This window comes from Chrysoperla carnea, chromosome 2 (assembly GCF_905475395.1).
Source record: "Chrysoperla carnea chromosome 2, inChrCarn1.1, whole genome shotgun sequence".
Taxonomy (NCBI): domain Eukaryota; kingdom Metazoa; phylum Arthropoda; class Insecta; order Neuroptera; family Chrysopidae; genus Chrysoperla; species Chrysoperla carnea.
Window position 1 is genome coordinate 32,179,266 of NC_058338.1, and position 27,861 is coordinate 32,207,126.

At 28.8% G+C, this 27,861-nt stretch overlaps 2 protein-coding genes across 2 annotated transcripts; both read left to right on the forward strand.

Moving 5' to 3' along the window:
- The first annotated feature begins 19,616 nt into the window (after nucleotides 1–19,616).
- On the forward strand, nucleotides 19,617–21,948 carry LOC123293488. The gene is made up of 2 exons (XM_044874334.1): nucleotides 19,617–21,704; nucleotides 21,820–21,948. The coding sequence occupies exons 1-2, from the start codon at nucleotides 19,652–19,654 to the stop codon at nucleotides 21,825–21,827; spliced, it is 2,061 nt and encodes a 686-aa protein (XP_044730269.1). The 5' UTR covers nucleotides 19,617–19,651; the 3' UTR covers nucleotides 21,828–21,948.
- Nucleotides 21,949–24,544: 2,596 nt separating this feature from the next.
- On the forward strand, nucleotides 24,545–25,394 carry LOC123292631. Its single transcript, XM_044873345.1, has 2 exons — nucleotides 24,545–24,749; nucleotides 25,006–25,394. Exons 1-2 carry the CDS (start codon nucleotides 24,578–24,580, stop codon nucleotides 25,392–25,394), a joined length of 561 nt encoding a protein of 186 aa, XP_044729280.1. The 5' UTR covers nucleotides 24,545–24,577.
- The last annotated feature ends 2,467 nt before the right edge of the window (nucleotides 25,395–27,861 follow it).

Sequence of the window (27,861 nt, forward strand, 5' to 3'; positions counted from 1 at the left end):
GAAGGACACACTTAGGCTATAGTGCCAATTGTGATATCATATATGTGTTTTACCACGTTTCCGCTGATAATTTCATTTATCAGCTCCTCAATTTCAGAGGCTGAGTGCACCTCCGTCATGCATATACCATGCAGTACACCAGCCTATCACAACTATTAACCAACATATTAAGGTTTCGCCTTAACCAACTGTGCAAATAGGGCGACAGGATAAGTTGTAATCTGTAATCATTTTCAAAATTTTGGTAAAGCAAGTTCAACACTAAGTACGAACTTTGACGATATAAAAAGGCATGGCAGAGGATCTAAATTGCCAACTAAAAGTAAATTCTCAAGTAAAAGTCTTCTTTTTTTTCATGAAAATGGTTCATAACCACTTTTAATCCACTTATACCTCCAAGTCATCTTCGTAAATAAACGAAAAATACGCAAGAAACACAAGTTCCTTAGAATTCTGTTCACTGCGAAACGGTTGAAAAGGAGTTAAATCTAGTATGAAAAATTATAATGAATGCGTTATTGATCATAAATTAAATTACAACTTGCAACGGAAATCAGTGACCAATGTACAAGTTCAAATAACTAATTAGCAATTTAACATTGGTTAATTTATTACTTAATATATACTAATAACTGCTACTTATGTTTTAATAAATTTTAAAGTGTTATCAAGGTTATTAAAAAATGCTTCGTTTAGAAACCATTTTCAATAACTAACTTGGCAATTAAATAAATAATAACAACCAATAATTATAAACAAAAATGTTTTGTTATGAACTACAAATAAAAAACTCAAAATTTGGTGGAAGCGATGAGAAAAATTGAGAAAGACTGCAAAGTTTTTCATTAAATTTAAATCTTATTCAAAATTGCCCGTAAAAAACATGATCTTTTTTTAAATCTTAACATTTGTATTCTTATACTTTTATTTAAGCAAGCTATAATGCAAAATTGCCTGTAAAAAACACTTTTAATCCATATAATATTATATACTAGTTTTTGTCTAATCGTAAAAATATTGATATTTTTGTGCTATAAACTTAATTTAATCTATGTTTGAATTATTATAATCTCTATATATTATAAATGCGAAAGTAAGCATGTTTGTTTGTTTGTTTGTTTGTTTGTTTATAACGCTTTCACGCTAAAACTAGCGAATGGTTTTTAATGAAACTTTACAGCTATATAGCTCATACTTCAGAATAACACATGAGATATAATTTAAAAAAATTAAAAATTAATTTAATAAAATATTTCACGGCCATCTTTCTGATATACTCAGAGAATAATTACGACTATTATACATTTAAAAAAAATAGAAAACCATACATATATTTTACCTGTGTAAAACAATCCTTACCATTTTTCGAGTGTTATAGAAAGGGGATGAGGGAGACCAATCTTTATCAATCTTTACTTTTAAACCCAGCGAAGCAGGTGGATATCACTCGAGTAAACTTATATTTATTCAAACATAGACTTAACAAATTATATTTTAATTGTTACGCATAAATAAAAAACGTTGAGTTTTAGTGTAAATATTTTTTTTGTTTGGATTATGCAAAATAACGCCACAAAATATATAGGAATCTTTAATTTAATTTATTAAAATATTTTATTGAAAGAAGAAATTTTTATACTGTTATTACAAATAAAACATTTTCTTTTTAATTAAGCAAAAAAATCAAGAGTTTTTTTCTTAAATATTCATAAATACTTCAAATTAACATAGGAATGGTAACATCAACAATTGTTATTTACATACAAACAAAAAATTTCCATATTAAAAAAAAAAATTAAATAAATAAATATGTAAAAATAAACATAATTATTATTGATTATATAAGAAAAAAAAAAAGAATTAAAAATGAAAGGAATCACCAATTTTTTTAATATTATTACTAAATGAAAATAATATTAAAAAATTATCACTTTAGGCTAAATTATAAAACATGATTTTAACAGCACTCTAACAAGTTACCCGTTTACTTAATAACCGACTTCAAACAAAAAAGGAGCAGGTTATCAATTCGACTGTATTTTTTTTTTAATGTGTGTTACCTCTGAACTTTTGACTGGGTGAACCGATTTTGATAATTCTTTATCTATTTGAAAGCTGGTGCTTCCCGTGTGGCCCCTTTTCATTGGTCCAGTTCTGACATCCACATTCAGGAGAAAACCATAAAAGTCTTTAATTTGCATTAAGTATGCACGACAGGAAGACGAATAACTAAATATCACGCTAACCGATTTCAATGATTCTTTTTTTAGTGACAAATTAGTTAGTGTACCTTTAACAAAAAGAAAATCGACTTCAAAAAAAACTTTTTCAAAACAAATTAATATGCACTAAACAGTAAAAACATAACGATAATATATGTAGTTAATATTATTGTTATTTTTTTAATTTTCCAGTGCATATTAATTTGTTTTGAAAAAGTTTTTCTTTTGAAGTCAGTTTTCTTTTTGTTAAAAGTTTTTTTTTTATTGACTGCATAATATAGGTATTTAATTTGACCCAGTTTGATTAGTATATGCCTACATTCGTATACAACGCGTGCAATCACCTCTCCTGGTCAAGTCAAGTCCCACAAGATTCAATCAAATCAAGGCAAGCTAGTTTGCAAATTTCTTTTTCTATTTAAAAATACAAATCTTATAATTAATTTTATGTTATAATTTTAAGTGTTATTATATTATAAAAACATTGGTATTGTAATAAATTTTAATGCGTCATAAAACGATTAAATGTTGCTTAATCGTATGGTAAATACTCTTTTTTGCAGAGTGCGGGCGAAATTTAAGCCGCGAAATGCATATAATTGAGGTAATAAAACCAAAAAATGACCAAAAGGTCGAAATTTAAAAGCACATCTACGATTTTTTTTGACTGGGTGAGAACTGTTCATGTGAGGGTGTAGAAAAAAGTCAGTTTGATCAGAAAGTGTGGCCCTTAAATAAAGGCAGGTGATTATGAGAATTATTAACACAATTATTTTGTAAACGTTTCTTTTTCGTTTGCGAAATCGTGTAAAATGCATTATTTTATAATTCTCGAATACTGAGTTCCTGCAGTTCTACTCTCTGAAAATTATAACCAAAATAATGACGTAAAAATTACAATAGTAACTTCTAGTGTAAATTTCATAATAAATTTCTTTTCAGGATGAAAATATACCAGTTGAAAGCGGTGATCGTGAAAAAAGAAAAATTCCTTTCGAAATAAAGAACGCAGTTTTGGGTCTTATTTTTGGGGTACGTATTTTTTAATAACTATTTTTAATAACATTATTAGTATAAATTAATCGATGTTAATATTAATTTAGTCAAATAATTTGCACATTCATTTCATTTGAATATTTCATTCACTTAACAGAAAATAACACGCAAGTTTTAAAACTAAAGATTGTTTCAGGGTACTATTAGGGTACTATTGGGTTTAGCGTTAGAGAGGTTTTTGTTTATTATGAATAATTGAAAATTTTTCGTGAACTTAACGTTATTAAACTTAGCTTATATAAGTTTAAATTTGCGGCAAAGAATTAATTCTTTGTTTAGTAGTTATCATAAGGATTTTACGTTGTTCAATTATAAAAATAATTGAAATTACCGTTAAAGGTGTGACAGTTTAGTAATTGACTGTGCTATTTATTAAAGTGCTGTTATTTTTTTGCCTCAAAGAATTTGTGAAATTACAAGGCCTAAGAAGCGTGGTATGTTGCCAATTGGATACCGTTTTCAAATTTCGTACTGAGATATACTGGGTAGGAGTTGCATTGCCAATTTCCTACGAGGCTATCCATGCTAGTACACATACAGAACAATTGAAATTTGCAAAATTTAAAAACCCCCGATAAATTTTTCGGGTTCGGAATCCCAAACTCGCACTTGAAACATTCTTCATTAAATTACCTTTTTCCTTAAAAAATTTTGAAGATCGCGTCGCCAATTTTTTTTCCGAGTACGGAATCCTAAACTCGTTCTTGAAACAAAGCTTAGAACACTCTCCGTTAAATAACCCTTCAAACGTTAACCAAGAAAATTAAAATATGTTCATCTGTTTAGGCGCTACGATGCCACAAACAGACAGGCAGATATACACATATAGCGGTCAAACTTATAACACCCCTTTTTTTATTTCGGAGGTTAAAATAGGTTTAAATTGAGCCTCACACACTAAAAAAATTAGCCTACTAGTGGCAAAAAAATTAAGGCTTTACATGGTAACAAATATTTTCAAATATTTTCTTTTATCCAAAATTTTTTTTTGTGTGTCTTTGGTTTGACATGCGTTGATAAAATCAATAACTCCTTATTCACCTGCCCATTATTAGATATTAGATATTAGATTCAGTGCAACCTCAGGTTCGTTATTAGATTGTCGCAAACATATTCACAAATTATAGTTGCCCATTATCTGTAGTTTCATAGTAGAACGGTCACCTTTTAAATTTTTGTGGAATATTTCTTAAAGAAAGGTGCTAGCCAATTGATATTATCATCGATATACCTACATGTCTAAATTTCAAAAATTTTTATTTAATCAACAAAAAAGTAAAACGAAATAAAATTTTATTTTCAGAAAATAAATTCATTTATTGATTCAAAAACACATTTATTAAATACATTAGATAAAACAAACATTGAAAAAAATAGACAACTTGGAATTGAAGCACCAAAGAGTGGAAATGGTTTAGCAGCAATAACTGGTGCGATTGGTTCGGTAATTAACAGTAAAATACAATTTATAGCCCCAAAAATACAAGCAATATCCGGTTTAGTATCCAGTAAAGCAGGTTTATTAGGGGGATTAAGTGGTGGTTTTGGCGGTGGTTTTGGTGGACATGCTGGCGGCTCAGCAGATGGTGGTGCATCTGTTAGTGCTAGTGCCAGTGTTGGAGGTTCTGGCGGTGGTCTTGGAAGTTTAATTGGTGCATTTTTGGGTGGTTCATCGGGTGGCAATAATAGTTCTGATGATGATAAATAATTTTATTTATTGAATATAAAATAAATTTTTATTTTTTGAATCCTAAATTAAGACCAGGCGTTAAGCATACTCATACGTAGGAAAATTCTCTACTGTAGTCATTTTAGTGTGTTAGTCCGGAGAAAAAGAAAATTAAAATTTTCGAATAATTAGTTAAGGAAATTTATAAACACGTCAGATATTTCAAAATTATTCTAATTACTATTAATATTTCTGTTATATGTTGCATTTAGAGAAAAGAGAAAATTGGAAGTTGCTTGAATTTCAATATTTGATATAAAATCCAAGAAAATTGTTCATATTCTACTATCAAATTTTTCGTGATAGAGAGACGAATCTATAAATTCATTTCATGAGGAAATCTTCAGAAACCATTTGACTTGATGTTAAAATACTGGCGGCAAAACATTGCTCTTTTGCCGCCAATATATTGTGATAAAAAAGATAAAAAAGAGATAATAAAATGAACGATAGATTTCGTCTATATTAAAAATCAAGAAAACATAAACTAATTGGATCATCGAGCTATGTTGGGCTAAAATTTTTCTAATTGTTTTCAAAAAAGTTTTAGTTAAAAAAGAAATTTAAAGATAAAAATTCATATAACTCGATTATCCATACAAACTAATACTTGAATCTCTAATTGTAACGAATTGAAAATATTGCTTCGAAAATTTTGAAATATACAGTTTTCATTTCTTTTTCTAAATCAGATCGAATGTAAAATATTTTTACATTACGCAATTATAATTTATGCCTTAACGCCCAGAGGTTAAATTAATCAATTGCTCAATAACTATTAGGAATTATGTGATTTTCAGAAAAAAAATTAAGTGATGAAAAATATTTATGATAAACTTTATTGAAAAATCAAACGCATAATTAGGGTTTTTTATTTTAATCTCTACATAAAACAGATTTATCCGAGAAAATGCTAGTCTCTCCTATTTTAACTATAATTTTAAAAACATTTGCAGTTTGCAATATTGAAGATATCTTTCACGTTTTCATGACTCTTTAATTTGCTTTAATTCTTGATTCTACCCTTTTTAATTCTTCTGATAAATTTTTTTTTAAATGTATTTTTTACTGATAACTTTTCATCTATATCTTTTTTTAAAACAAATCTTTTTCATTTTCTTTGCAGTCATTCTTTATTTATTTATAGCAAACATTTTTCATTTTCTACAGTAAAAAGCATGGAAAAAAATTTTTCTAATTATTCGTTTTTTTTTGTCTTGCCTTTCCACTAATTGTTCTTTTCTGCTGTAGAAAATCTTTTTCATTTATTTTTTATAATTCTTGGCATGAAAAAACGTATTTCAACTGCCGATAGATATTTATTGATTTTCTTGATGTGAAAATGGAAGATCTTTTCTGTTTAAAACAGTTAATAGATATTACATAATAAATAAATTGTGAAATTCGAAGTCAATTTTAAAGGAACCTATCAATTTTTTCAAATTTCCAATGTATTCAAGAATTTCTTATGAAATCTTTGCCACCACAAATAGAATAAATAAATCTGCCCAAGATATAGAAACTCATACCTTTGTCACGTTATTATGGAGTTTAAATTATTTTTAATCAAACAAAATTTCATTTTGTAAACATTAAAAATAAATTGTACCATTATTTTTCTTTGGTAATTAAAATGAAAAATAATTATATTTTCATTATTATTTGCAAGCTTCATGATGCTTTCATAGAATGAAAACTCTACAAACATTGAATTCGTAAAAGGTTTATAACTAATATTTATGAGAAAAAATGTATATTTTAAAATAATAATGTATATATATGCTTTTTAAGTCCCGATTCTATTGTTTGCCATTTTGCAAATTTTTTTTATAAAAAAAAAAAAACATTATCTCTTAATGTTTTGAATAAAAATTAAACTTCACTGAAAAAAATAAATATAATTTGTTGTTGGGATTTTTGGATAACGGATAACATACGTTCTGATTCCCACCGTGCGTGAGTTTTATGGGAGGCGTTTCCATGGTAACGATACACTACTTTAATTATAGCATTGTATGGATGCAAATATTGTATGGATTGCATTTATGACTTACATTGAAAATTTAATATTATTGGCTCACAAATTTAAATAAATAATTATGATAATTTACATTTGAAAAATAATATTTGCACAATTTGATTTCTTATTTTCACAATTTATTTCACAATGCATTAAGTTTAATTAATTAGTGTTTTTCAATAATTTTAATTTGACATTTTCTATAACATTAACTTGTAAAGAATTGTAAATTAGTCATAACAGCCTCCTTTATCGTCAAAATTTTTCACTGGAAGCGCTAACATCGTTTTTATTGTCCTTACCATGACTACGCACACAACGAATTTGCTCAGAGAAGTTTAATTTTGTTTGTTCAAAATTTTACATTTCGTTCTCCGTATAATTTTAGCTGGCGATTAATACAATTTAATAATATTTCAAATATTAATCGTCTCTTTTCTTTGAACTTAATGTTTCCATTTCATATTTTATTTAGTATTATAGATGTTAATACTTGCGGTCATTCTCATTTAGTAAACATATTTGTAATGGCTGTTTCATCATAATATGTTTTCCTCGATATCAATTCCATTATCGTTAGATTTTAAATACTTATGTAAATGTGTTCGTATATATTTTTTGTATAGGGAATAAATTTTTGTACATGTTTTTATTTTTTTAAACAAATTGCTATAAATTATTAGACTAAAATAAAAAAAATTATTATTTTATTTAATTTCTTTTGTTATTATTATTTTTTTGAAATAAAAACAGCGATACATATTTTTAAATATTTTGTTTTTGAAAATTTAATTAATTCATCATGGACTACAGTTTATTTATGATGATTTTAAAGAATCTCACGTCTTCCTTAAGATTTTAAAGTGTCACATATAATATAAATCTGGTATAAGCGTCACACATTCACTACACAGGGTTCTTTACTTGATATTGTGCCTCGGAATTTAATAATATTTTCTATGACTTGGAATTATCAACAACTTGGGCCTTAAACAAACGATTTGCTTTGATGGGAGGGGCTAAATTAAAAATTTTGTGGTAAGACCTTGCACAGTTACTAGTTCACATTAATATTTAAGCTCATTGAGAGTGGTAAGTGCAAAATATATCACGGAAAGTCGCAAATTCCTGAAAAATTACCTAACTTGTTTAAACAATTGCAAAATATATGAGATTGAGATTAACAAAAAAAACTGTGAATTCTATGAATGAAATACCGTGTCTATTCAATTTTCTGATCGAAATTCTGATTTCGACTTAAAAACTACCCGGCTCTCAGAGTCAATAAAAAAAATCAGTTGTAGCTGTTACCAGACAGTCAGAGAAGTTCATAGAATATCTATGAGAGTAACTTGTAGTTTTTAATATTTCAAACATATAAATTCTGTGATGCTGTTAATTAAGTACTTTATGGTATAATCCATGGTACATTATGGTCTTGTACCATAGATTATAAGTACAAATAAGACAACTATTTTTATCGATGAGAGGAAGCATTTTCATCGTTATATTTTGAAAAAGACGTATATAATTTTTCCAGGATCCATAATCATTCCTATTCCTAACTGTTGTCTTTTTTTCGAATAATTTTCGAAAATCAGGTGTATAATTATTTTTGATATCTGTCGCTGACTTATTCTAGTCATACATTGTTGCTACCATTCTATTTGATTATAAATTAAATAAATTCGATATAAATCATATACTTGACCAGCATAACCATACATATACGATAAAAATGATCATTTAGAATGATACATACTAAATGACCTATTTTCTTTTGAATAAAAGTAGGATATTGAAAAATTACCACCTTCCCAACTGTTTGACGAACAAACTAGACCTATTGTTTCTTTATTATCGTCTTATTACTTTACTACCATCCCTTACGGCATTCAGTAGGTAATCTAGCAATAATTATGTACACTTTATTTAATTTTCAAACGTATTATTTTTGAGGTACTTAGTCGCATTTAAAAATAATAGCTTTAATATAAACAATGCTCTATAAATGTTTTATTACCAATTTTCACAAATAATAACAATAGTAAGTATGAAATTAAATTATTTTCTCGTTATTTAATTTTTTTTTAAATGAGAAATACCTAAAATTCATTTAATATAAATAATATTGAAATTTAATTAGAATCGCTTACAAAATTTGTATATATAGTATTAATTGGGAATAATACAAAAAAAAGATTTGAGGTTTTTTTCTAACAATAAATTTAGAACATAAAAATAAAGTTTTGAAAGAAAATTTTAAATTTGCGTGTACCAAGATTTTATAATATGCTTTACAGTTAAAAAAGCTCAATTCATTGGCTAATAAGTAGAAGATTGGATATTTTCACGGTAAGGAGTGCATGCATATACAGTGAGATTCACAGTAATAAGCGTATTCAAGTATTTTCAAACCATAGACCTTCTCCTTTTAAAGTCAAAAAACGCTTCTTTTTTTTGTTTCGGACTAAATCATTTACAACCAATGTGATAAAATGAATAAAAAAATATTTTATCTTAGTCCAAGTTATTGCTGTCATTCCGAAAAAACAAATTTTGAACTTTCGCTACTGATATGATGATAAGGCCTATCAATTTTTTAAATATCGAAAATATCGTGGACAACAGTCACTGTTTGACAACAGTACTCGTCGTTTGTTGTAAAATTTTTAAGAACACAAAAGAGTTGCGCCGTCACCAAACAGTCGCACGAATACTTAACACTAAATCTGACTTTTGGAAGCAAATTTTGATGACTTGCGAGGCCAGTTTCAAACTTAATGGCGGCGTTAATAACAAATTGGGAACGGCAAGTTAACACGAGGTTTATGAAACGCCATTACATGCCAAAAAAGTGATTGTTTGAGGTTAAAATGCAGCAAAAAGGACGTATTTTGTTTTGGTCAATAGAGCCGTCAAAATATATATATACATATATATTTAGGCGCCTACGACAGGATCTGTGCAGAGGTTTAGTTTTGTGTGTTTTGTGCGGCGGATTATACCAGATTTATAATAATTAAATGGTAAAAATTAAAATAAATAATTCTAATAATTTATTATTCACGAAATATTTTACCTCTTGACATCTTACTGAACATAGACTTATCCAGCTAATAAGAACAACTTTTTTGCTTTAAATAAAACAAGAAGATTATGTTGAAATACGTTGTTTAGGTAACGTTTTAATAAGCTCAGAGAATATTGCGCCTCATAGCCATTCAATAGTTTATTTTATGAGAATGCATTTTTTTAGTAGGGAAACAACTGTTTGGTAAAAAACGCAATGGGATAATTTTACCCATCCAAGTATTCTTACAAAATCGGTAAAACAATCCTTTTTATAAAATATTGAATAGTTCTATAAATTTTAACAAATTAAAAAAAACTTGCATATTTCAACGTTATTCATATCTCGAATAGTTTGGCTACAAATTGCATTTTTTCTTAGGAAGATGATTTTGGGACGCCTTCCCTTAAAAAGAAGAAGTCAAAAATTTGCATCTAAATATTTAAAATTAGAAATAAATATTATAAATATTAGGTATAAACTATTTTCAAAAAGCAGTGACTAGCCAAACATATGCTTTTTATCTATGCCCGTGGGTAATATTTACTTTCTCACTCAATATGCGTGGGAAAAATAGTTAATAACCACCCTAGTGCGGTAATGAATTCATACGACTTTTATTTTACAAAATTATTCTTGTTTGTTTCGGACAGATGTCAATCAAGTAACGAAATATTATATATCTTCTATCCTAGTCAAAAAACGCTGTTTGATAAAGATCAAATATATCAGATTTTCTTAGCTTGAATAATTTGTTGACAACTGTACGAAAAGCAAATCGATGAAAAGGTCCTAAAAGGTCTATTACAGCACTTGTATCATAATAAATTCATTACCATACTTCAAATTACAGCCAAAATGTAATCTGACAACAAGTTACTATAATAATTTTAATTATGTTACAATAAGTCAAAACAAATTTTAAATAATAATTATCGTTTTATTTTCACATTTAAAGTTTTGTACGATATACGTGTGATAACGGATTATCGACGTTTTTCTGCGATTGCCCAACTAGTGCTACGCACTCGTGGTGAATATTTTGCTCTCGTTAATAATGTTCTTATCTCACTAGTATCGTAAATAACTATTAAATTCTGATAGGTACTTAATATATCAAGATGACTTCAGTTTTCAGTCTTTAACATATGTATATCAGATAGCGGACAAAAATAACATTGTATCAAAAAATGAAAAACCCTTGCTGGACACTAATGTCAAGACCTGAACTTTTTTTAAATGTTTATCAATTAACTTTTTATTTTATTTGAAAAACCTTTATTAATTTTTTGTTTTTGATATGTCTAGTTTAAAAAACCTGTATTTGGTGGCGCTCCATCACCACCCGTATCAACTACCTCTGGACCTACAACAACGGATGACACACCAGTTTTTGATAGAAAACGAGTATCATTAGTAATCCCAGATGAGTTATTCGGATCATCATTTCAATTGGTTACAAATGTTTCAAAAATTGTTGGCGACGTTCTTATGGTAAGTTTTAAAATCATTCATTTAATATTTCTTCATTCAAATCATGCATTCATTAATAAATAAAAACTAAACTTGTAACGTTGAAAAAGCACATAGTAGTTTATAATTATAAAAATTAGTGTTTTTTACCAGTTACTTGTTCTTCAGTTTCAAAAGATGCTATGCATTTGGCTGTATTCCCTATAGAGTCTCTCCTGGGAAATTGAAAATAAAATTTAAACTAATATTTATTACAAAAAACTGTGCTTAGAATAAACGACCTACTTTTGAAGAGTAAGAAGCCCATTTTAAACCTTTTTTTTATCAGATGAAAATTTTTTGGTTATTTTACATATCTTGTGGAGGATTGATACATATTTTAGTTAAGAAATTAATCATCACAAACCAAATTGGCTTTACCCCAAAAATTCAATGCTGTTTACGTGTTTCATCGATTAGTTTAACTTTTTTCCGTTGATTAAATATAAATATTATTGTTATATTTATTTAAAATATGCATTATTGTTTTAGGGTACAGCTCAACGGACTCAAAAATTACTGGAAGCAATGCGACCTTTTGCTGGAAAAATTTTAACATTTAAAGGTGTCAATGTACAAACTCCACCTGGCGGAACAACGAATAAAATACGATAAAGATTTAAAAAAAAAAGAAGTTACAATTAACATGAGATTAAAATCATTTAAAAGAAAACATACAGGGGGTACAAAAGTATGCAGTATAATAGATATAACTGTCTTTCGTACTAGATACTGAAAAGTATATTACACATCTAGGGAGCAAAACTGAAGAATGCCTCAGATCACATGTTCATTGTATGCCCGAGGCAAAGGATGACAAATAAAAGGTTTGAAATGTTCTTTAATTGCTCCCGTGATATGTATATACTATTTTTCTGCTCGACAGAAGCGGAAAGCGGCTACTTCATACAGCGGCTACAGCAGGACCAAAGTTGTCTCTTTCCGCCCGCAGTAGAGAAAAATAATATTAATTTAGAATATAAAATAATGGAAGAGTGTTGATAAAGTAAAATGGACAAAAACAGATGAAATAACATTCCGTTAACAAAAATTTACATTTATCATGAACCGTAAGTTTTATCAATCTAAAAATGACACCCTGTGGCAATGCTTAGGAATTAGCACTCTGTAAAGTTTATTTTATAAATATCTATTAGCAACTGCATATCTATTTATGCACCCCGTATATGTTTTGTATAAAAAGTCATTAATTGATTAACGTTTATAGATTATATTTGGTGTTTTTCGAAATACACATCAGTATACTGGCCAGCAGTAACGACGTCGTGAATCCGACGCATTGTGCCACCATATTTTGCTAGTGAGAACAGTGTCACAGACAATTATTTAACCGGGTGTGAATGCATTAGAGAGTGTGGAATAAACAATAACATAACATAATGCCGTGAAAGCCAACACCTCTATTGTTTTGGAGTAGACTACGGTTAAAATTTGGTACTTCGAAACTATAGCGTCGATTCATGGCGTCATTATGAAAGGACAGAATACAGATATATATTTCGGAAAACGCCCAGTGTACTGTGTTTTGCTCAAATTTTTATTTTGTAAACATTTATATTTATTTAATTGAAATAATTTCGCTGATTACTTTTAAGCAGGGCTGTATATATTATCTAGATACATTTTTGTATACATATAATATCCATATCTGGATCTATATCTATCCATTATTTTTTTTATTATCTGTATCGATATCTAAATGTAAAATGTATTTTCCAATGAACTTTAGATGCATATACAAAATTTATTGTTTGAACTTTTTTATTTTTTAATAAAATTATATTATATATTGTAATAAAAACTCATTCTGTTTACAATATATCTAAAGTATTTAGAATCTGAAATATCTAGATACATTTTTTTTAATGTATGTGTCTAAGTCTACAGCAATGTTTTTTAGTTTTAAGCTATTAATAACGCAAATGGGGCAACCCATAAAGATTTTTTATCTGTGCAAAAGTTCAAAAACATATGAATATTTATTGTAATTATGTAAAATAAAAAATAAAAATTTATTTATGTTCTTAAAATATTTCTATAAAATATCGATTGTTAAATCTCATTTAATTTGGCACAATGAGTTTATGATAGAGAAGAATGTCGCTTATACAGGCACGAATGGCATCTGGTATTTGGGTGCTGTAAATACTACTGTATTTACAACAGAATCAGTACATGTTATTACGATAATATTACACAGAACAGAGTGGAAACGTGCTGGACACATAACCCATAGGTGCTGGTATCGCAACTACACTCTGCTACATAATTTGTTTTAACAAAGTATGGAGGTGAAGAGCGTTTGTGATTGAAGCCAATCAGTAGAGGCGTTGAAATGCGGGTACTCTTTTTTAACATTTCCAGTAATGGGAGCCTTCTCCTCTATGTTACACTCTTTCATTTGGCAGTTTTACCTGGAGAGTTTACCAAAACATAGTGAAATTTTTAAACACAATTATGTGAAACATTCAATCAAATTATTTACAGGAAATAAATAATAAAATAAGATAAATGAACATGGTTACAACTAGTATTAGGAATGGATAATGCCTAAATGATAAGCAGTCGAAGGCTTTTATGTTATAAAGTCAGAAAGTAGAGATTCAAAGTTTTCCACAAATGTAATGGATTATTAAATCGAGACAGTAACTTTTCTAGTTCAAATTATATATTTAAAAAAATTTTGTGTTTATTGCAAATGCATTTAGATTGAAAGCTCACAAAGTGTATAGTGAAATCCAACCTTAATGCATCCTCAATAATAATATAATGCTTGATTTTATAAAAAACATAAGATGTCTAGTAGGATACATTTTATCCTTTTTTTTTTTTTTTACAATAAGTTCAAAATATATTTTACAGAATATTAAAACTTTAACAATTTAATTTAATCGAAAAAATTACGAAAACATTTCACCGTACGCTGAATAATTTTGGACCGATATAGGAAACATTCAATGCTATATAAAAGTCATAAAAATGAGTTTCAGTGCAATAAATGTAGAATAAACAAAGTTAATCAAATAAATGAAGTGTTGTATTTGTAAAATTAAATTTTATTTCTCGTGGGATAATTTTGTGAATTAATTAATATTAGATACTACGATGCTGGAAATATCAAAATAGGATACCTACTGACATTTTTTACATAGTTTAGTCTGAAAAATGTTTTTGACAAAATTCTGCCAGTATATTCCTATCTATATCGATTTTCTAAAAACAAAAAAAACATTATTATGATGAAAAAATGATCTAGGCAATGACTTTTGAGCCTTTTTTAATATTCCTTGCAAAGTGACGCAAAGACCCAGAACACTGCGGGGGAACCCGAGCACAGAGAGTTCTTAGGATATAACAATAAGTAAAATGAAAAACATCAAATAAAATGACAATTAATTATATTAATATTAAGTTCACGTAGCAGCATATCAACTACGTACGTCAACGGATCAACAAATTATTCATTAAGCATTATGCTTAATTATATACCAATAACATGTCTAGTAGGATTTATTGTTTTCTAAATTAATTTGGAATTAAAGATTTGCTAAATGAACAAAACGTGCTGTTGTAATAAGATATTACCCACAGTCACTACAAAATAAATAAATCCAAATCTTCAAAATATTGTTCCTTATTGAAAAACCAAGAGTAGATCTTTCAAATAAAGAAAAATTTGGGCAATCCATGCAAACTGTTGTAAAGATCTGTTTTATTCGTAGGAATTGAATAAAACATGAAAAATTTGGTAATGTTCTCTTCAACATGTTCGCTCTGTACAAATTTTCTTTTATAGACATCCTCTTCTCTGATTGTCAACTGGGTATAAACAGCTTCAACTGCATGTTATCTTGCATCAGGGTCCTAAGAACTTCTTTTTTTTTTGCTTGTACTAAAGTGTGAATCGCAAAGAACAAGATCAGCGTACGAATTTGATACTGTTCAAAAAATATACAAAATTGCCTATTTCTCGCGTAAAACTACCAAAACCCACATATTTCGACAAAAATGCTTTCCTGATCATTAATTTGTGAACGAATCATAATTTTTAAAATTTGATTATAAAATGATAAATATTGATTAAATTCAATCCATGGTGTTCAGATTTGATAATATTCTTAAACCGAAGGGAATGAATATTCGAATTTAAAAATATTTTTCATTATTTATAATAAATTTGATACTTTCGGTAATCACAAAAACCAATACGCTATTATGAATATTTTTACTGTATTTTTAAAGTTTTTGGATGTTAAGGTAGAGCAACTTTCGTATAAACTTAACAATTTCGTAAAAATTATAAAATAATACATAAAAATTTATTTTTAAACATATTATTTTCATTCCAAAAAAAAAAAAAAAGGTTGTGTGGATTTGGCGCAGTCCCTTAATTAGAAACAAGCCGATGACAGAAACATTTTTCCAGTTAATTGTTGAGCTTAAAGACATCACATGATATAAAAGGGTATCAACTTATTAAAATTTAGCTTTATGGCTTTAAAATAAAAAACAGATCGGTTTCAATCTAATGTTTAAAAAAATTGTACGAATTTGTTTTTTCAATCAAAACTGCATTTTGTTACAGAATTTACAGTGCCAATATATCAGAAATTGAACAATGTTTTAAAATATAAAGTTTATCTGATTATTAAACATTTAGGAATATTTATAAATTATTACAATTTTGTTAGAAATTGTTGATGAAACAAATTTTTGTTGTGTTTCAATGCTATTTATAAATTTATTTGTAAGTCTTAAGTCTTATTTATGAATAATAGTAGGAAATATTTGTGAATTTAACTTATTTACGAATTATTTTCCAAAATAACTCATCATTGATTGGTCATCGCCAAAGGAAAGTATATTATCTGAAAACTTATTATGTATAAAGATCACATAAAGGACGAGAAGAAAAGTTGTTAGATAATGTTGAAAAGCCCTGTTTAATGTTCAAGTTTGATTAAAATTAAGTATTATATTGGTTTATTAAAAGGAGGCTCATTTAAAGTCATTTTCGATTTTTTCCATACGTTGATATTTACTTTTTAAGGTTTTGTACTTGGTCAGGACTAATATATTGTTCACTATTTTTCAAATAAAAATGGAAATTTCATATTTTATTAGAAACTAGCGGACCCGACAGACGTTGTCCTGTACACACGTCTTTTTTTAATGAGCTGAAACAATCTGGACCGCTTTGATGAAAATTATTATTGAAAAGTTATTACTTTGTTAAATAAATAACAGCATCGTAAATGAAAACTTTAACTCATTTTAATGAAAGGTGAAAAAGCTTGCACTCAAAACATTTTATAACATATATATTTACATCTGAATTCACAAAATTATTTAGCGGCCCAAACAGACGTTGTCCTGTGGAAACGTAACTACAATTCATTAATACCTATACTACGTTTAGCCTGTCTGCTACACTCATCCCGCTAAACCCCAATTTAACTCCCATTTATTGGACCGGCCTGAGCTTCGACCTTTGGCCTGGCCTTCGGCAGTGGAGCTCGCTGCGCTCGCATATGGCTCTAATAAATGCCTATTGACAATAAAAAATACATAGTACACATAGTAAGTTGTAATATAATGTGATATGATTTATATGCGCTCCCACCATTTAATGAGATTTAACTTTTTTGGTGTGGAACCCTTAAAAACAGTTGTAGTGGACCGAATGGTAAATCTAAACCATTCTCCAATCCCCTTGAACTCACACAAAAAATTTCATCGAAATCGGTCCAGCCGTCTAGGAGGAGTTCAGTCACATACACACGCACACAAGAAATATATATATTAAGATTAACAATAAGTCTAGGTATGTATTTTTATTTTATATCAAAACAATATTAGGAGTAGATTAATTTCAGAATAAATTTATATTTCCCATTTATTGTAATAAATTATAATTTTATATTACGCATTTCAAATATTCAGCGAAGCGAATAGCTGTAGGTTAGCAATTGCATTTTCCATAAAATTCATCATTGCTTGATTTATTTTCTAAGAGTGTATTATATTTTATATTTTTGTATATATTGCTTTAATAAATCATGCAAAATCGTAACATTCTTCAATATTATTTTCATGGCCATAAATTTAAAAAAAAAAAGTGGTAACGTAGTGTTGATATTGAAAACTACCGTTTATGGCGCTAGAACTTACCAAAAATCTATAGTATTCATTAAGGGACTAATCCTATCTCTGTTTAAGTGAAGGGCTACTCTAGTATGTTTCAAACCTCTCAAATAACAGTTTTCTTAGCTAATGACTATATCCTAATAATCTCATCTCTTTACCTGGTTTTCCACTTTTATTTGCCAAATTCAACAATACCTATGACGTATATCTGGTCGTTCATTGCCTCTTAGTCTCACAACAAATCATGTCCATTTCCACTTTAATTTTTCACTTAAGGTAGTACGAGCGCCAAAGCAAGTTTAGACTTGTGGTGGAAATTATTTGTACCTTATTTTCAACTTTGATGATGAATTTTGTTATAATTTCATGAATGTAGACGAAAAATGTAAATAAAATTTCCGATATCTGCCTTGGTTTTCAAAATGTCGAAAGCTAAATAATTAAACAAAATTTTCAATTTTCAATATTTTGAAAATTACTCCAGATATCGAAAAGTTTATTCTTACTTTTCTTACTTCGTCTTGTATTGTCAAGTTAAAACATCCATATCAACAACCATCCATTACATCCATAATAACCATCAAAATTGAAAAAATATATTTTTTTAATTTGTGTCCCCACTACTGTGCTCATTCATTCTTAATTATTCGGACACAATGGGTTATTTTTTGTTTTCAATAATTTATTAAGGTTTTAACTTTAATTTAAATAGTTTTTTTTTTTAATTTCTAGTTTTGAAGAAATCTCTGAAAACATCATCTATTTACCGTTTTTTCACGAGACTAATGTTAAATATGCCTTCTTTTAAAGTCATTTATTTATTTAAATAATGAGGCAATCCCCCCTAAAGTTTTCAGAATTGATTTTGACTTAGGTCAACTTAAAAAAATCAAGCCTTTTATCCAAAATTTTCCTGGCGCTCGTAACTCCTTTTTCTTTTGTAATTGATCTAATAATAGAAGTAACTTAAAAGTTAAATTACAAATTTATAAGTTTCATCATAGGGTTTAATTTACTTTTTTGATCTAAATTTGCGCTCAGGTCTAAAAATTGTAAAAATCGAGAGTTGAAAATCAAATTGGGTGGGGAAGAATGATTAAGGGCGTCGTCCTCCGCATAAAAAACAGACCACTACGTAGGAGAGCCGATTACTTTTAAATAACTGAAAGAAGAAGATTTGTATTTAAGAGAACAAAATATTTTCCTTAAACTTGACTAATGGGGTCTGCTATAAAAATTTTCCTTGTTTATTGCAAACGTTATAGAAGACGTTTTGAAGAAAAAACTAAATTTAAGAGCTTGCATAAATAATTAAAAACAAAATTTCAAATTAAACGGGAAAATTATTTTTATTCAAATGCCAGCGAATTTTGAGAATGCTAATTCACAGTCATTGCATTAATGGTTTGGGGATGTAAAATTATTAATTATTCGAATTTGAATGGTAGTAAATTCATGATTTTTTCATTTTTGTTTCTTTAATACAAGTTTTTATGACCATTAAAGGCAACAATAATAATTTCACTATGTACTCTTTAAAGTAATCAAACTATTTTCAATAAGTTCAAGTTTTCTATGCAGAAAAATTTTGATGAAAAGAACAATGGTCTATTTGAAATCATTTGATCGGTTTGAACTGTCCATAGCCATGGATTGAACAAAAACTTTTTTTATTGCTGATATTTGAACAATAAAATCTCACGCGGTTTAAATTTCACATATGGAAGTGAGAAATCATTTAATAGTTTAACGAGAAAATTTAATGGGCATTGTAAACTGAATTTGTGTATAAAAATGGCATGAAAAAAACTGCTTGTATCATTCATGTAATGCTTTTACAGTCGAGTGTTTTATGATAAATCATTTCAACAATGATTTCGTTTATATTTTCTATCATACTGATTGCGAACGTTTTCGCTGATCCAAATAATGCACAAACTACACCTCCGGCAAACAACGGCGAAAATAGTCAACGTTCTTTAAACAGCTTCATTCAACCGGGTAGCTATGAAAGTAGTTCTAGTGGCACTATCTATGGCGGTGGAGGTTTTAGCAGCCTTGTTGGCGGAGGCAGCAGTTCAAGATACACTAGTGGTGGTGGTAGCATTGTAGGTGGTGGTGGCATGGTAGGTGGGGGTAGTATTGTAGGTGGTGCAATAAGTGATGGATCAAGTGGCAGTTTAAGTAGTATAAACCCCCAACGTATAGCCATAACTGGAAGTAGAACACGAATAGTTGGTGGCAGTTCTGATTTGTCAAGTGGTCTTGAAAGCTATGTAGGCGGAAGAATTGGTGGAATGATTAATGAGCAACTTGGTGGATTTCCTGGATATGTTAATGGTAATGTTATGGTATATCCTGATTATACAGAAAGTAGATCCAGTTATTATCCGGATGGTAATTTCGCTTTTGACTATGGCCAGTTTTCCTGGCCACAGCCAGGGAATGATAATATCAATAATTATCCTGGCAACAGCCCCACTTATGACAATAGAGATGTTACTGGTTTTTGGAAAATAATTAATGCATACTTCGGCAACGGCGGATCGAGTTATGACAATAGAGCCATTTATAATTTATGGAAGAGAATTAACGATTATTTCGGTAGCGGTGGCTCTAATTATGACAATACAGGAGTTTCTAATTTATGGAGAATAATTAAGAGTTATCTCGGCACTGGCTCTAACTACGACAATAGGGCAATTACTACTTTATGGAAAATAATTAATGGTTATCGTGGCAGCACCTCTAGTTATCCTAATGGGATAGTACCATCTAATGGTTTGAACATGAATCCTGGATACCCTTCCGTTGGGCAGCCCCCTATTACAAAAAAAATAGTGATCCTTGTTCAAGGTGTACCTACATTGGTGTCAGTTGGAGGCAGTGGTTCTTCGGGAGGTAGTGATTATTATGTTAATCCTGTCTACCCAAGCATTGGAAATCCTAGACCAAGTTTTCCTTCGGTTCCTATTCCTGGTTTCCCTTACCCTTACCCTATACCACGGGCTCCAAGGCCAAATTTACCTTTGCAACCAACTCCTCATGGCTCTAACTCACCTTGGATCTATCCTAACTTCGAAACTCCTTCCCTTTATCCTAGTTATCCAAAATTTCCACCAAGTGCTTCTAAAGTTCCCAATTTGTGGGAAATTCTCAGAAATATTTTTAAAATTGGTGGAACCAATACTTACCCTTCGGTTGAAAGGATCTCTACTTCAAAAATAATCATTCGTAAAGGCCCAAATTATTGGGTTATAACTAACAGCAGCCCTAGTATTGTAAATCAACTTCGTTTATGGTTTAAACAAAATTATGGAAAAAGTCAAATTAGTACTCCACTTTCCTCTTGGATTGCAAATACAAACAACGTTATTCCCCAAGTTCCTAACCCATGGGAAATAACACTCGGCTCCGACAGAAACTCTGGATTTGGTATACCTGCACTATCCAACTGGTATAAAGGAACTTATGGCAACCGCCAAGTTTACCCTGAATTATCATTATGGAACACAAACTCAGTTAAGAAACCTTCTGATCTTTCTGGTTTGATTTCTGGAATTTCTGGTTTGATTTCCAGCAACGGTGGCAACTTTAATAATGACCTAAGTTCGGGTATTGGCGGCAGTTCTGGTTTTGTTGGCAACTCTGGTTATGATGGCAATTCTGGTTTTGGCAGTAGTTTTGATGTTGATGGCAGTTCTAGTTTTAGCGGCAGTTCTAGTTATGGCAGCAGTTCAGGTTATGGCGACAGTTCTGCTTATGGCCGTATTTTCGGTTCAGGAGGCAGTTCTGGTTTTAGCGACAGTACAGGTTTTGAGAGTAGTTCTGGTTTTGGTAACGGATTTGGTTTTGGAAGCGGTTCCGGTTTTGATAGCAGTTCTTATTATCCAGAATTCACTTATCCAGACAGCAATTCATTCGGTATGTTAAACACATTCTCAAAAAATAAAATTTCAGTTCCCCAATTTCCTAGATAAATTTTTAGATAGCCTCTATTATTAATACCAAGGAAATAATTAAAACTTTTAATTTTTAGGACAATGATTCCCTCGAGTGTAACATACAGAAGCCTTTTGACAAGCAGTGAATTGTTTCATTTCCTTCGTCATTTAGCCGTCGTGTAATGATAAACCTTATTCTGGATTGAAAGTTTAATAAAAAGCATTATAAAGTTATTTTATTTGTGTTTTGATTTCGATATTCCTGACTATCATCTACAATTTATAGTATCGAATATAAGATTTCGATATGTTACAATTACGAAGCTTGTAGCTTTAATTTATTCTGATAAAAGGGATGGCGACGATTTTTCATTGCTAATTTTATTGGCCAAGTTAATAATTTTTAGGATTTTAATTGCGAATATCCGCGCAAAGTACAATGTTTTGCATTTTTCAAATTAAAAATATTTTTGTATTTTTTGACTTGGTTTAAGCAAAAAAGTACTTTTGTGATTTTTATCTAGACGCTTAGTTTTCGAAATTTAAATTCTTGAAAAATTAAAAATGTAATATTCGATTATATTAAGAAAAATGGGTTATGCGCTACGAATTTTTAAATTTTTATTCATAAAGCCGTTTTAAGTCAAAATATATTTATTTTTAACCCCTATAGAAAGGAAATAAAAATTATTGTAAACATTATTAGTTTATATCAAATCCTTCTGTTTTAAGTCCTTTTAATCCTTAGATTTTAAATCCTTGATCCTTAAATCCTTATTAAGAAAATTTAAGATGCAATAACAACATTGAGTTCTTGGAATAAAAAAAGCACACATTCTCAAATCAGTATTGATGAAATCACCAGCTATGGTTTTGAAACTGCAACATTTCTAACCATGAAAACTAATTTTTTTGCGCTCCTTAACGTGAAAATGACTGTCTGCTGATATGGTGATAATGTTAATGAAAACTTCATTAGACAAACACAGTCTGATTTTCATAGGTAATCGAGAAGCTATTCATCTGTAACCACCTGATGGTAAAAATGGTGGTTATAGCTTGGTGGACATGGTGATTAATATTTATTTTATGTATCAACACCCGCCATTTAATAAACGACAAAGACGTGGTTTTCTCAATGCACATATAGTTAATATATTCCACTATTATTTTCTCCAATATTAGCGTAATCATATAAAAGAAATATGATTTATAATATATTTTAAGTTAGTTATATAAAATTTATTACATTAATACTTTTTTCAATTTTTTAATGTATGACTCAAGAATCTGTTTTAATTGTTAATTCAATAGACTGAATAATTTATATAGTTTTGTCAAATTTAATTAAGTTTAATTTTCATTGAATCATGTTAGTTACACAGAGATTACGTACATATTGATAGTCGATAATTTAAAATAACTTGGTGGGCCTAGTAGAAATTTCTACTGTTATAACTTGAACCACCTTGTATATGATGTCTGGCTTTCGATTTTAACTTAAGAGCGCTGCGTTATTACTGTACCAGACATTTTCAGAAGCCTGCAATAACTGTACACAGTTTCTATAAACTAACGCATACACTCTCAATTCGTGTTTGATAAAGTTTATTAATTTATAAGTATATGCCAGACATTGGCACTATCATTTAAATTCTCCCTGTATTTAGAATGGAGTATTTTTTATTTTGCTTCTTTGTCAATAAGATTATAAAATATTGTTTAGGAATAAAATCGACATTTATGTATTAGTTTTCAAAACTAACATGCAAAATTTGAATGATTTATCTGAAATGCGAAACCACTTTAATTCGGATACAATTATTTTTATTTATTACATGTTTAGACAACTTCATTCGACTTAAGTAGGAAAACTATGTTGAATCCATTTTAATTTTCACTTATATTTACATTTTCTATATTAATTATTTATTTATAGGCTTGTCATGTTTTGCATTAGCTTCATTCAAAATTACAGTACAAAAGAACCCGACAGTTTTTATAAGAAAATAAAAAAAGAATTATCTCAAAATCAAATTACTCTGTGAAAAAATTTATGCGAATTAAGAACCTTTCACTGCTTTCGTCGGTTCATAAGAACTCACTGAAAATTTCCGAAGCATTGAATTATAAAATCGAAAGAACGCATTGCCCGAAAAACACAGGTTATTTAGATAATTAGATATCAAAGCTCAATCAAAGGAAATAACTCTCACTTTCAGGATGTTTCACATAATATTAATCTGGGAAAAATATCACTGGATGACTTTTACGAATAAAATAAAAATTGTTCGCTCCTAAAATCTTTTTGTGAATGAAACTGAGGAATGAAAGTTTTGAAACTTTTAGCCTTTCGAACAATTCTAAAAAAACTATTGATATAAATAATGCTGAAATTGTTTGTGAAATTTTTTATAAACTGTAGAATCTAATATAACTGTGTGCGAAACAGATAACTGTGGGAGCCTTTGACAATCACTTTCTATAATTTTTGGTAATTGATATTATTTAATAAATACATTGGACTTACTGTTATCAAATTATATTATTCTTGGGTACAAGAAAAACAGAGAAACTAATATCTGATATTTATAATGTTAAAATTATTATTTTTCATAAAATTAATCATTCGTTTCCGAAACTACAAAACAATTCTAATTTGAATCTTCACAGTTGAAAACAATTTTCAAATACTTATCTTCAAACATCAATAGTATTATTGCCTAGTTTTTTTTGGACATGAATGTGACGTGACTTCAGGCAGATCTTTTATATAAAACTCTGTAAAATTTTTTTGTTCATATCATTCATCAATTACACAATTAATAAGCAAAGCAGAGCGTACTTTAAAAAATGTTTTCTTTGTTGATTTTTTCAATCATTTTTACCAATGGTATTATCAGCTTAGAGGCCCAGTCTAATGGACCATCACCAGCACCAAATGGACCTTCTGAGAACCTTTTTGGGGTGTCGTTTCCGCAACCAGAAGCTGCAGCTAGTGCTTTGAGTCTCGGGCCTAACAGAGGTATGTGAGTTTTTTGTTTATTAACAATTAATCTTTTGCATGACATTTTATAGGAAAAAAGGATTGAAATATTTCCAATTAAGATTATTGTCAAGTTTTACCAAGTATGTTCGAGTAACAATAGCAAAGTATCCGAATTTTGGATAATTAATCAATATACACATATCTCTCAAAATACTTAAAATAAAAGACAATTTTATCTACTTCGTATCACTATCAATAATTATTAATATTTTCATTACTTTTATAATTCCAGGTTATGGCACCTGCAGGTACGAAGGAATTATAGAACATTGTGATACAAGTTGTCTTCAATATTTCTCCCGTATCAGGTTTTCAACAAGAGGCTGTGATAGCTGTGTTTGTGATAGTCCAAATTCAAGACATTGTGATGTATCTAGATGTCTAAGACAAGAGCCTCGAAAAGCACCAACTTTCGAAGAATTATTAAAAGAATTCCATGATAATGATAAAAATTGGGGGTGTAAATTAGTACAAGTAGAAAAAAAATTTTACAGAATGTGCCCTTATGAGGCTTCTCGAAAATCAAACAATGATGTTCCTTTTTTTCCATCAAACTATGTTGTACCAGAACCTGACTACTCCCTGTTTCCTTCGTTACTCCAACCTTCTTTTCCTTGGTAGAAAGTACAAAAATTTTGTGTAATAAACTTTCCAAAATAACAATTAAATAATTGAATGAAACCATTTTTTTATTTTATAAAAGGAAAGATAAGTGATTAATTTCTATTGCCATGACTTTATTACGAGTTTAGCTTTCAACACAGGTATTTTTCACTGTATAATTGAGCCCAATAGTAATTTGTATCAGCTTATCCTTTCGATTTTTACTACTTTATGTTTTGAGATACCCTGATCTTAGAATTTGTTTCAATGATTAGTGTAACAAAATATCAAAATTTGATGTCTAAATACTCATTTTCTCGCTTCTTCTGGATTCTTGTTCTTTGCAGAAAAAAAAAACTTATTTGTATGTTTTTTTCCCTAGACCTCAATTTTGATACAAGATTTTACTCCACACCCTATTTGAAGTTGGGTTACTTTGATATTCTGAAATAATCTTCCTGTTGTATATCATTGAAAAGGCAATTGTGATATCCCAGTACAAACGTAACAAGAATTATTCTTAGCCATGAGAGTTTTGATCGGAAGGATCCAAAGAACATTTTAGAGTGGGTCAGAAAAAGTTTTACAGAAAGCCATTGCTAATATAGCGGGGTCCTTTGTTTTCTATATTTTATTTTTATTTTTATATTTAGATTATTATCAGATATATTTGGTAAGAAAACGACCTTTTTCCGAGAAAAATTTTACTCAAGATAAAGAAAGATACATCATTTTCTATTTATTTTTACCTGTAGAACCAATTTTGGATTTATAAACTTGAATTTATTCGCATACTTGGTCAGTTATTTCCTAATAAACATATAGATATATGATAAATTAGTGTGAAAATCGATTGTAGGAATCTAAAAAGAAATGTGAAAGGATCTCTATCTCGAGTAAACTATTAAAGCTCACGGACTCTCTGCTAGTACACGCTTTATAGTTATTAAGCTCTAGAGTACTATATTAGTTAATATTATGTTCAGGTTTAACTGTATATCGTTCGTTTATACACAGATTTTATTATAATTTCAAACAGTAATAATTATATTCAACATTTAACCTTTGCATTTGTATTTGAAATGACATATTTATAAAATTTTTTTATTTATATATCTTTACATGTTTTATAATATTCTTACATAATACCTAAACACTATTATGCATGTCATAAGGATCATGAGGTCAAACATTTTAAATTATTATGAAATGAGTTTGAAAGTATTGCAAATTAAAAGATAATTGTTTTTCATTTTAAATAGTATTTTTTAATCGTATTTTCTTTATTAGTGTAAACATAAAAAGAAAGGTCCGATAAACTTTGTTTTCATAATACCTCTGTCAATTTTTATGAAAATGACTTGAAACTTTTTTCATTTTCAAGGTTTTTTATAGTACTCCAAAAAGTGTACGCTGTACTTTTTTCAAAAAACGTCAAATTTTTCTATTATTTGACGTTAAATATTCTGAATTTCAATCGCCAAAAACTGTGAAGTTATTGACTTTTCGAAATGTTTTCATTTCACTTTGTGCTTAGAATTCATTCCTATATCAATTCCCGTTGTCATTTTGAGCATTAATTTTTCCACCCGCGAGAAGGGGTAGCTCCCACCCCCTCGGCCAGATCGCACAAATTTTTGTTTTTAACTACTTTAAGTAAGCTTAAAATTAAACAATGCAGTTGCATAGTTTTTATAAAGATTCATTGACTTTCCCTGGATTCCGAAATTTTAAGATATTTATACCTTACGGCTCTCTGTTATATTAGAAGGTACTAACTTGAATTACAATTTTAATTCTCCATGTATTAACGTCTAGTAAAAGAAATTTTGTCAGATATATGTCTTTTCAACATATACCAGAATATAAAGTAAGATATTGAGCAACGTAATGGCTATGAAAAGGACCTAGCAAAGGCACGTTAGTCAGTTTAAAAAAACACGATTTGCCATAAAATTTAGCTTGAAACACACCGTTTAGATTCACTGATTCAAATAATTATTAAATTTAATTGTTATTATTAATGTAAATATTTCAAAACAGTTAAAATGAACTGAAAATGTTATTTATATATTGCAATATTATGTTTTAATTATAGTTTAATTGTCAATTATTTATTTATTTATTTACTTTGTAAATCAAACACTTAATTTAGAAATTATAATTCCTCACCTTGTGACAAATATTACAAAATTTTTAAATCTGATTATTATATTATAAATTAAAAATTGTAAAATTATAGAATAATGCATTCACTTGAATTTGAATTAATATTCCTCGCTTGTCTCGGATGTTACTTTTTCCAAATAAGCTATAAGTCTTAGTAGGAATGTTCCTAGGCTTAGGGATTGAATTCCTTGATCATCATTTAGTATTCGATTATTGGAAGCCTTTTCATGAACAGTATTGTAGCTTACATAATTTTGACTTAATTATACTTGACTTTACTATATGAAGTTGGACTAAGCCTAAATCAATTCTGAAA